This window comes from Meleagris gallopavo, chromosome 1, assembly GCF_000146605.3.
Source record: "Meleagris gallopavo isolate NT-WF06-2002-E0010 breed Aviagen turkey brand Nicholas breeding stock chromosome 1, Turkey_5.1, whole genome shotgun sequence".
NCBI lineage: Eukaryota > Metazoa > Chordata > Aves > Galliformes > Phasianidae > Meleagris > Meleagris gallopavo.
The window spans coordinates 57,809,256-57,821,700 of record NC_015011.2 but is presented as its reverse complement, the minus strand read 5'-3'; the positions used below and the strand labels follow the sequence as shown (position 1 = coordinate 57,821,700).

Below are 12,445 nucleotides of genomic sequence, written 5' to 3'. Positions count from 1 at the left end.
TTTTGCGTAACAACTCAGTAAAATGAGTTCTGATCACTAGGTTATTGTGTTTTCAGACATAAAATAAAACAAAAAATTGATTTTCTTACTTTAAAGGCATATTTCCGGTTAATATGGTCCTCAGGAGAAAGCACAGATATCTGAAAACTAGGTAGAAGTATACTACCTAGTATTCCTTCTTCTTTCTCATCTGTGAATAAATACTCTTTGATTAGAGAAACAAAGTATTTTGATGCATAACACTTCAATTCAGACACTTATATGAAAGTCTCTATTTAACAACACATGGTCAGTAACAAGAAGCTTATTGGCTCAGCTGAACATGAGCCAGCAGTGTGCCTGTGAAGCCAACAAGGCCAACGGTATCCTGGCTTATATCAGAAGGCAGGATGTAGCCAGCAGGAGCAGGGAGATAACAGTACCCCTGTACTCAGTCTTGCTGAGGCCACACCTTAAGTACTATGTTCAGTTTTGGGCCTCCCACTACCAGAATGATACTGAGGCCCTGGAGTGTGTCCAGAGAAGGGCAATGAAGTTGGTGAAGGGTCTGGGGCACAGGTCTTAGTGGGAATGGCTGAGGGAACTGGGATTGTTTAGTCTGGAGAAGAGGAGGCTCAGGGGAGACGTTACTGCTCTCTATAACTACCTAGAAGGACACTGTTGTGAGGTGGGAATTGGCCTCTTCTCCCATGTAACTAGCGTTAGGGCTAGATGGAATGGCCTCAACTTGAGCCAGGGGAGATTCAGGTTGGATATTAGGAAAAATATATTTTCCAAAAGAGTGGTCAGGTGCTGAAAAGGGCTGCCCAGGGAGGACGTTGAGTCACCGTCCCTGCAGGTATTCAAGAAACATTTGGATGTGGTATTAAGGAATATGGTTTTGTGGGGAAATATTAGTGGTAGATGAATGGTTGGACTAGATAATCTTGGAGGTCTTTTCCAACCTGGGTGATTCTATGATTTTGGAAGAAAACACACTGGAGAATCTCAAAGCCAGATCCATTTGTTACGCAGCTATCTATACAGGTTTGTATGATCTTATAAGTGTGTGGCCCAAAAAACCTGCTCAGCACAATGAAATCAATCTAAGCCATCTGAATATGGACACTTTTGACATCTTCCTCCAAGATGGACAAGCTCATGAAAGTGCCAATTCTGTAGAAGTTTAAATACATGATCTATCTCATGGAAAACACCATGAATAGCTTCACCTGGAGGTTTTTCCTGTGGACCAGTGCTTAACTGTGTAAGACTTCAAAACTGAAAAGGAGAAGGAAATTAAGCCTCTAATTTGGTGGCAGGAACAATACCTGAAATCTATTGCCTACTCAGTAGATCTGCACATTCTTCTAACCATCCACTGATACTGGGCATATGAAGTTAGGAAATTGTTATAATTTCCCTGAACACTTTACACTCAATTACATTCTATTTGTATGAATAAATACATGTCAGATCATTTGCAAAACAAACGAAAACACCCTTTTCACTGAACCTTGTTTTATATACAATTTAAAGAAAACGACTTGTAAATAATAAATTGACATTTTAATTGGAAGCCACAACCAGCTCTCAAATCCAATTATGCCTTGATAAAGGAATAATTGGATGCAATTCACAAAGTCAATCTTAATTGTATTTCAGACAAAGAACTGCAATTCACATTCTGTATCTTAGAAGATCTTCTGATAAAACTTCCCTTAGTTGAAGATGCCGCCCAATACAAATGTTATGTATCTATGTAATTATGATGAAAAATCGATATTTCAAGTTGTTTCAAGCAAAGAAAATTAATGCTGTTACAATTAGAAGATTTACAGAAAAATATAATGGCACAGAAGAACTGTGGATTCAAATGTGGATTTGAAAATCTTCTCTTGGTTCTCATCTACTCACTAAATTCTGAAAAGCTGCATCTTCCGCTGAAGTTACTGATAAAGGAAAAGTTCTACCCAGATATACTAGCATTACATGAAATGTTAGATGTAAAAATTATGTTGTCTTAGATAGCTTTTTAACTGAAGAACTTATAAAAACATTTTGATTAAGAGATAAAGATGAAATGCAAGGAATAGATTTATATTCAGGTACTCAACTGTCTACTCATATTCGTTCCTGAAATCAGGCTCCTCCCTCCAAACATTTTCTAGACACACACGAAGGAATTTTGCTGTTTTTTTTCCTGTTCCAGAATGTGTGGCAAAGTTGGGGCTTTCCATTTTATTTGGACCACTTTTGTGGAGGAAATATTTTCTTCTGCTGTTAGACTACACTTGAACTTGTTTATTACCATGTCACACTCAATGGTGTCACATAAAAGCATTAAGCATTTTTGTTGCACTGAACAGCAATGTATCTGGAAGACTCTAGTCTTTGCTAAAACATACTGCTACGTTCCATTTCCGGATTTTTAAAAACTGTTTCCCATAAGAACAGCTTTTATCTACACGTTATACTGCCCCAAACCCATCTTTACTTCTCTGCTGTACATGAATAATTCAAGGAAAAACAGCAGATCTTCTGTTCAGTTCAAAGGTCTTTTATTTGTTGCAACAATAACCTTCTGATATGAGAGCAAGCAGTCTTTTATCCTCCAGTGAAACAGAAAAACAGCGTTCTCTAAGCTCTGAAAAAGTACAGCGAAATCATTTTTCATCTACAAATTAAATTGAAGCATTAGCTGCAAACACTGTAACACAATCATAAAACTTCAGTAAGATTTACTAACATAACAACAAACCAGTAACTACAATCAGGCAAACCAGAAATCCTGTTTGCAGTCTAGGAGCACTCACCCCCTTTCTATTTTGTCAGTATCTGAGAGACAATTAATACAAGAACTTATAAGCACAGGGTCTAAGTGTCTATTCTTTTGCTTTAATATTTGTAGCTATTTCGAATACTTTTAAGACTCACTATGTATCAGTTTAGCGAGTTTGTAAGCTTTAACTGCTTTCTAGTAAATGTGATAGCTAAAGTTAAGTTTATATTGTAAACAATTTAGACTGCTTGTATTTCAACTTATGTGCTACATTAGAATGTAGAAAAGGAAACAGATTTTAGAGCTGCTTGGATTTACTTTATTTATTTTAGAGATTTTTTCAATCTTTGATTTGCAATACTTTAAGTCAATTTAATATGTTTTCCACAAGTGGCAAAGCAGCTCTTTCTTTAGAACCTTTGGAAGAGAAAGCTTGGGGCTTGTTTAAAATCAGAAAGCTCCATAAGAAAGCAGAGTACTTAATGACCACTTGGTTAAACGCAGTGTAATTGAAGCACAATTGATGCCTCTACAACTGAAATTGCAGCTTAATTTTGACTCCACAACTGTTTATCTACCAACATATACTTTTTGGATAAAGAAACAAAGCCTAATGATTATATTTCAGTAATTCAGAATTTGTTAACTAAAACGGTCACAAAGAACAAGCTTTTCTATTTCATGACCTATTAGTCTTGTTTAGCACAGAAACATGCTGCACTTAATGGAACAGCATTTTAATTTCATCAGTCGCTGCTTTCAGGGTTATTAGCGTCAACACTACTTACTACTTACTACTAATTCAAAAGTCTCCTCATAAGCTGAAAGTCTCTCTCATCCTCCACAGGGCTGCAGATGGCCTTTATTGTTCATTTTCCTCCATTTTGCCAAGGTTTACACTCCTCTTTGCTCTCAGCCTCCTTTAAACTATTATCAGTGTACACCTAATTTCAGAACTGAATGCATTTCCATAGGCACAAGCCCTATTTATTTATTCTCTCAGGAGCACTACAGTTAATAATCTGTAATGATGAAAAAAATAATTTTCTAACATACGTATGCTCAGACTCAAATTGTAACCAGCTAACTTTTCCCTGTAAAAGACATTGATGTAGCTACTTAAAGGTACTAATTGATTTCTACTTTGTTCCAAATACAGTAGAGACTTCTACTCATGTGGAACTTGACAAAATTTCACTCTGTAAGTATTCATGAGCACTGATTAGATTCCCAAAAGGCATATATATCCTCTATATCATTCCAAAGGCAAAGTTTTGGCCCCTCTCCACTACTCCTTTCATATCCCCATTTCAGTTAATTAATTTGCATGATAAATCAGATTTAACTTGGCATATTTATTTCCTAACAACAGAAGTAGTGAGAAAACTAAAACTCATAATGTGAACATATTAAAAAGGTGGCTGTGAATGGGTTTGCCCTTTGAGCATTCCTGACAGGCAGGAAGCAATTACTTGAAATTGCTAATTAAGAAAGGAAAAGATAAAAGTAACAGGCCTGGATATTGGCAGCTATACAACTATTTGATCCATTAAGTCAAGTAGCAGCTTCTTTTTTCCTATATTTGAGTAGTACGTCAAAATCTATCTGCTTGCAGTAGAATTGGCAGGCAAGCCTTTCCTGAATGGAACTTACCCCTGTAATAGAAGAGGCACAGATCTGAGAGCACAAACCACCGCTTCTTCCACAACTTCATTCCAGTACTATCCTGTATTAATAAAAGCAATTACATAAGTAAACAGTAAACAGCTCACAAAGTAAACTGGGTACCACAAAACTGGAGTGGTATGTTGTTCATTTTCTTAGCTAAATCTTATTTTAAGTATCTTTGACTTTTCACTGCAGAACTGACACTGCAAATCATGACAATAATGCCAGGGAGCCTGATGTTAACACAAGAGAATGGATGAAATGAGAGCCCATTATCTCAGACAATCTACACTAAAGAGTAGATCTAAACTTTTTTTTTTTTATTTTTAAGTGCATGAGTAATTATAGTACTTAAAAAGCCATCTCGTTTTCTGAAACCATCTACTAAACTTCATCTTCTACTACTATTCGTTCACTATCTAGAGCAAATTTCTTTCCAACGAAGTTTATTCCTAAAGCAATTTCATTTTCATTTATGTTTATAATCTATTTATATCACACAACTCAGAATGAAAGATTGTCACTAGTGCAGTGTAAATAACCTAAAGCACTGCAGCATGCACACACATCCGAGCAGAATTAGATTTAATAAATATGCTAATCTTCTCCAAGAAGAAAGGTACGTGTGAATTATCAATATTCTTTTAGTGAATAGGTTTTATGACAACCAAGAAAGATTCAATAATGAAATCCAGAACTTTGCCTATACTCAAGAAATTGTTAGCATTATTTTTAGCCTCTTATTTCAAACTCTGCCCTGTTTTTGGGGTGGGAGAAGAAGATGAAGGATGGAAAAGAAAGATTAAAGCAAGCATTAGCTATGCAACATTATTCAGAAAAAGTTAAAAAATAATCCTTTGCTACAAACATTTTCATAGATAGAATAACTGAACTTTTTATAGCCTATTTCTTCTAAGGAGTTCAAAGTGATTTAACAAACACTAATGAACTCTGGAAGCACTGTCCATAGCAGTCAGCTCCTATTTCACAGCTGGAAAGGCAGACACAAAGCGGGCAGACTGGCTTCCTCCCCTCACTGACAAGGTCACTAACTCAGCAGTGGATTAGAGCACAGGAACTCTGGCCCTAAGGACACTAGCCATAAAAATCAAGCCTATGATTTGAAAATTCCCAAACTTCTTCAGTGTAAAGGATTACCTCAAGCCCTCAGATGGACTTGCTAAAGAAGCTGTTACACAACATCAGACTACTTCCATCACTCAAAAACACCAACAGCTCTCTACATGGACACATGCATAATTCTCCCAAAAGTGACCCATTCCAGGAATGATCTTTCTACCTTCCTTACTCCTAGCAGGAGTATACAAAATGAGTATGTGGTTCCCATATTTTGATTTTTTTTCCTGCTTAAGAGCAAATCCCTTCTGTATCAGTAATTTACAAACTACTTTTTCCCCTCATTATTATGATTATGTCATAATTAGTAGAAGAATTACAGGCATTATATTCAGTGAGACAGCACACACTCTGAATCAAACAAAACTTATTGTTCTCTGTGAGTATATGGATATGCTAAGAAAGTTATTATATTACCAACAGAAGTCAGCAGGGATTTTTACTGTAAATTTTTGAGTCTGTAGATATTTGAAGACAATATCTATTACTGAAACTCACGAGTAAATTATCTTTCAATTAACAACAGAGAAACATATAGCAACCATTTCTTACAAAACACAGTCAAACATCTCAGCATTTAAACCATCCTACATACAAATCCTGTCCAATGATATGCATCTAGACAATGAAGTGGACAGAATGTTGGCTGAAATGCTGAGCCCAGTTGGCAGTCAGCAGCAGCTGGTGAGGCCAATCACTATTGAGGTACACCAGGAATGTACACCATGGCCAACACTTTTTAACTTCTTCGTTAATGACCTAGATACTGGAACAAATTGCACACGCAGCAAGTTTGCAGATGGTAAAACTGTGCGGAGTGGCTGATATACCAGATGGTTTTGCTGCCATTCAGTGCAACCTCAGCAGGCAGGAAAATTGGGCAGAGAAGTATCTCATGAAGTTCAACACTGGAAAATGCAAAGCTCTGCATCTGGTGAGGAATAACACTAGGCAACATCACACACTGGGACTGATCAGCTGCAAATGAGCTCTGCAGAGATAGCTGGTGGGGTCCCGGTGGGCAATAAGCTGATCATGAGCCAGCAAGGCAGCCTGGTGGCAAAGGAGGACAACAGCATCCTGGACAGTGTTAGGAGTGGTGCCAGGACGTACAGGGAGGACACTCTCTTGTCAGCAGTACTGAGGTTTATCTGCAGCACTGGGTCTAGAGATGTGGACATACTGGCATACAGCAAAGGACCTCAAAGATAATTATGGGATTTAAGCATCGTTTGTGTGAAGAGAGGCTGAGACCAGAGCTTGTTAAGTATAGAGAAAAGGCAGTTCAGAGGGAATTTTATCAGTACCTGACTGGTGGGTACAGAGAAGACGGAGCCAAACTCTTCTCAGTGGTGCCCAGTGACAGGACAAGAGGCAACGGGCACAAATTTAAAGCAGTGAAATTCCATCTGAGCAAAGCTTATTTATTTATTTAACTTACTGTGAGAATGACCAAATGCTGGTACAGATTGCCCAGATAGGTTCTGCTTAGTCTCCATCTATGGAGATTAAAAACCTGACTGGACATAGCTCTTGGAAACTGGCAATAACTGACTCTTCTTGAGCAGGGGAATTTGCAGCAGATGATCAAGAGGTCACTTCAACCTTAAGAGCTCTGTGATATTAAACTATAGCTATTCTTTCTTCATTAGGAAAATACTACACTGAAATTGACCCTACAATAGTAACACAGAGGTCACGAGAGTATCTAAACAAGGGAAAAATCTACAGCTAATGTATGCTTACTACTAAAAAATTCTGCTACTATAAAAGTTTCTACCTGTTTAGCAGTAGATTTTAAAAACTCATCAACAGCATCCAGGAAGCTACTTGGGTCATTCTATTCTATAAGGGACAGTAAATGATAAATACAAATAAATTCAAAATTAAATATACAGAGTGCCTCGGCAGAGTTGGAATGCCAAATTGTAAATGGGTCCTTAGTGGATTTAAAATACATATACCAAATATGACTGAATTGGTTTTGTTGTCTCTTGCAGGGCAAGAAGAATGCAAATGGTCTGATATTGCTGACTAGAAAATCTACAGTAGGTTGGATATGCTGCTACTAAATAGAAAAGAACAAATGCATCAGATTAGTTTACTTCCAAATGATTGGCTTTTGTACATTATACATCTCATAAAAAAAACAAAAAACAAAAAACCCAACCAACAAAAAAACCACTCCAAAGATAAGAAGGGGAAGAATACCTGTTTGTAGAGCCAGCCACGTCTGACAACTGGTGCATTAGGATTTCTCTTTATTGAGTTTGATCTCTTTCCAAAATTATGAACCTTCTTTGATGATCGTGATGTCTAAATTAAATTGAACAGGTTAAAGGAAACATTGTATCAATATCATAGAAAAATCATAATGCATTTTCATGTTTTTTTTTCCCTAAATCTTTTCCTTACACATCTCTCTGGAGGACATCTCTCTGCAGAACAAAAACTGTATTCCTTTTATAGATACATAATCACAATGGTTCTGCTGGCTTCAGCAATTTTTTTTTCCTTTGCAGAAAATTCAAAGAGAAAACCCAAGACAAATACTTACAGATTTTATTTATTTATTTAAAGAAGAAAAAACAAATATCTATCTACCTACCTATCTGATCAGGCAAGTAGGAAATCTACCAACCTGTGGTTTTAGTTCCTTCTAACAAAACTACTGCAATTACAAAAAATTACATTACCTGGACAAGAAAATTCTAATCTTTCCTGCTTCTAACAAGGACTTAATGAATGAAACATAATCAGATTTCAACAGGATATAATTTTCAAAGGCTTTTCTTAGGTCTCTCATTTTCCTAAAGCACGCAGCAACTTTCTAAAAATTCCTTTTTCTCCTTTAAGAACCTTCTCTCTATAAATCTCTTGGATAGTTTGAATATGCAGTATTTTACCTGCTTGCACTAAGGCCTACTTTGAGTCTTTTGTCCCAAGTCTCCAGTGCTCATTTCTACAGTTGCTCACACCTTTTATATCCTTACAGCTATGCAGTGATCATAGATGATTTCTCCCTTCTTTTACTTGAGAAATCAAAACAAATTGGAAAAGGCAAAAAGAAATATGCAATGCTTGGCCAATTCACATTTCATTCTTTTTAGTCTACATTTAGAAAGTTTGCTCTGCAACTAAAGAAACTGAATGTTTATTTTTTAATTTCCGTAAGATTGGTGTCTTAAAGACCCTACAATGAGATACAGCAAAGCACACCATCTTGCAGAAGGAAAGCCCAGATAAGTTTTCTATGGCGTGTGCTTGGCTCTGCTCGAATCCCACTATTTTAATTTAGACAGTGTAATCCTGTGCTTCAGCTTCCCCCTCTCTACTGCTGAGACTGATCATAAGGTTATGCAAAATTCCTAAATGAGATGCTCAAATGGAAAAACTAAACACACAGTCCATTTTTGTTGAAAATTAGAGTATGAGGTTTCTCTATGAAAATTCAACATGCCTCAACCAATTGCATGGTTGTTTATACATATGTTAAAGAGAATTCCACAGTGAGTTAAAAATCAGACTGAAAGCTGCAATTAAGAACAATGTGCAGCTTTTGTCAACGATGTCATTTACTGAAGGATACAATATAGCTTAGTCTAAAAAGAATGACATTACAAAAACTGCTTATTTGTCTGAAGTCTACAACACAATGAAACAAGGTCATTTTGTGTTTCTTTTTTTGAAGAATCAGGAGGGAATATAAGAACAATCAAAGTACTTTTAATTTCCCTTAGAGACAGAGAAATCTGACTCAGCTCTGTTTGGAAAGCAAGACAGAGTACGTAATTGAAGTCCTAATTCAAAATGAAAGTAAAATCTTCCATATTTTCATCTGGAAAATTCTACCAGTGCAAAACAGACATAAGTTTTTAAGAAGACAAGAGAAGTACAACATGCAGGTATAAAAAAGGAAAATACAGGGAAGCCCTAACGATTCAGAGCACATTATATAATGTAAATCTACACCATAGAATCACAGCATATCCTGAGTCGGAGGGGATGCAGTCCAACTCCTGGTTCCCAGGTTTGGGGTTGTGCCTGCTCTCCTGGGCAGCCTGTTCCATACCCACTGATGCAGAACCTGTCCCTTTTATGTCCTCCTTATGTTGTGGTGCCCAAAACTGCACTCGGTGCTTGAGATGAGACCACACAGTGCAGAGCAGAGTGGGACAATAGCCTCCCCTGTCTGGTGTTAGTACTGGACATGATGCACCCCAGGGCACGGTTGGCTCTTTTGGTTTACAGGGCACTCTGCTGGCTCATGTCCAATTTGTCATCAGAAAGAACCCCCAGATCCCTTTCTGCAGGGTGCCTTCCTGTCTCTCATCTCCCAGTCCATTTATACATCCATACAGACATCTAAGTAACCTGTATGGCTACTATATTGCCATATTACACAAAAGCAGTGCCAGGATTTTGATCAGAAGGAATTTGTAATGCTTATGCATCTCGAACGTTCAGAAGCTCTTAAGAGTTTGAAACTTCCTATGCTTGTGACATGGCTAACACATTAAGGATACTTCTGAAAACAAAATAAGTCTTTCAAGTCTATTAGCAAATACAGATAATTTAAATAGATTTTTCTTAGGTAAGTCTGATTAAAAAAATACAAAAAACAAATTGACTTGAATTTCACTGAGCTCTGAGCAAAGATTTAGAGGGTTGATTATACATCTTGCCAACTGTGAATACAAATGTCCATTAATTTAATAGAGCATCACAATTGATTTCTAATTTTAGCAAATACAGAGAACACTTTTGGTGATTTGTGATTATTTTATCATTTATTTCATAATGAGAATATCTGTTCACAATTTCTAAGCCTCAAAGACAATGATTATTTTAGGATATTTAAATATTGTAGGTGTTCATATAAACTAATTATCAGTTTTCAAGCTTCTTAGGCCATCTCCTCCTCCTTTTACATCTAGCATCCCTGTCCATCCCACATTCCCTTCACACACAAACCTGACATAACAAGAAAAACAGGAATAAAAGAAATAATCAAGAATTAGAAGGATTAAAATACACTCTGCAACACTGTAAGTAGAGGACATATTGCATAGCTCCAGCTTCTGGAGAAAGCAAAAATTAAGAATAATAATGAATGACAACTCTAACTACTGACCACTGGGTGGGAGCTGTAGAGGGCAGCAGAAATAACAAACCTAGTCACATTTTCTATAATTAGATCAATTCTGAGGAACGATCCCAGAAACTGTGATGTCTCTAAAATCAGAACCTATGGGGCTCTGCATAGTGCCAGTACTGAGAAAGAAGCTGAGAAATCCAATCAGTGATATTTGCTCTTTCCCCAGTGTGAAGAAAACAAACACAAGAAAAGTCTTGAACTTTGGGCAATAGCTCATTCAGTAGCTGGGGCTCCATACCTAATGACTATTTCAGCTGCTCTTCTCTGAACATAGCTGCTGATGGACACCAAATTTACGTGAGTCTTCTTCCCCAGTTGCAGAAGTGCTAACTATACCTAAAAAATGCCCTTCTACTAACATAAAAAATGATCAATACTAAACTTATTTAAAAACAAGGCTCAAGAAACTTCTGAATGTAAATTCAAAAGAAAGGGATACTATATTTTCTTCTTCTTCTTCCTTCTGCCTGAAAATATAATTCTAGTGTTTAAGGCTTAAATTGTCCTCCAGACCACAAGCCAACATAGCCCTGCCTTCTGTATTTTGCAGGCAATTTCGGTGCCTTTCAGTATTGCAGTCTTCCATGAACTGAGTGGTTTTCTGCCTCAGCACTTTAGCTTGGATTAGGAGGTTGCTCTTGAAAATAATCTCCCAACCATTCCCCCTTACTGTGTTTTAGTTTGCTTAGTAGAGCAAACTCTATTTATTTTGGATAAGACTAAAATGTAAAATGCATAAGGACTAGCCTGAAGATAAACCACAAAAGCACAGTACAGATGTTTGGTCCTAAGCTCCAGTACTGCCCTGCACGTCGCTCCTGTTTACTGTACTACTTGCTAATGTGGATGCATCTCATGACTATTTCTGGTTAAACTGAATCCTGATCAGACATGCACTGATGTACTGAAACTACTTATTTAAAGCTGGACTGCCTTGAGGACTCTATGAAATATATATAAACTGATACATATAAATAATTTGACACATCCTCGCTGTAATAGAGACTTCATTCCACTTACAGCGAGAAAATTGTTAGCATGGTTCTGCAGATAATCAGGGCAAGGGAGATGAAATGTGGAGAGGGGCTAGTAACATGCCTTACTTTATTTACATATGGAAAACCTGAGCTCCAAAATTCATTTCACAGCATGTAACTATACTGGCCTAGGTAGCGATTCTAGCGCTTAAAAAAAGAAGACTTCACTTTAAAAGGAAAGGTGGAAATATGTATGTCTCCAGCAGCCATAGGCCTGTGTAGATCTTTTCCACAGTCACGGGTCTGTTGGTTTCAAATTTAGAGATACAGTTCAAGTCAACAAGGAAGAAGTAGCACTTAAAAGACTACTGTGCCCAGGATTGTAGTGTAATCTTTGACTACCATGCTTTATCTAGTGGGAAAGAAAAAGCAGTAATAAGACTTTTATCTGAGATTGATTTTTGTCTCACCCTATTCAAACCTCTGAACAGCAAAAGACTTCAGAAGTCTTTCTGCTATAATAAAGAAACTTATCCAAGTGACATGCCTATTCTGGATCAATAAACATTAATGAAAGGGAATACATACTTTTACACCACTCAACTATCTGAAATTGTAGTTGTAGTATAAACTTGACCTCCACTCCTCATTATCTTCCAATATTCAGTACAATCATGAGTTATCTTTGAAAACAGAAATGCCTAAAAAAAGAAGGTGGGCTGTTCTGTGACTTAATTCCTCACT

General features: G+C 36.9%; 1 protein-coding gene across 2 annotated transcripts in view; it reads right to left on the bottom strand.

Annotated features, from left to right (window-relative positions):
- The window catches only part of LOC104912041 (pleckstrin homology domain-containing family A member 5-like), a 35,159-nt gene continuing 22,714 nt past the window's right edge, over positions 1 to 12,445 (bottom strand). The window contains exons 4-6 of one of the 2 annotated variants that reach the window (XM_010714790.3): positions 7,778 to 7,882; positions 4,415 to 4,487; positions 1 to 190 (exon numbers count right to left, since the gene is read on the bottom strand). In XM_010714790.3, the coding sequence (XP_010713092.1) occupies positions 42 to 190; positions 4,415 to 4,487; positions 7,778 to 7,882 (327 nt within the window). In that variant the 3' untranslated portion in view covers positions 1 to 41. Of the gene's footprint in view, positions 191 to 2,525; positions 2,627 to 4,414; positions 4,488 to 7,777; positions 7,883 to 12,445 lie in introns of those variants that run through there. The other variant, XM_019616071.2, reaches the window with a different exon arrangement.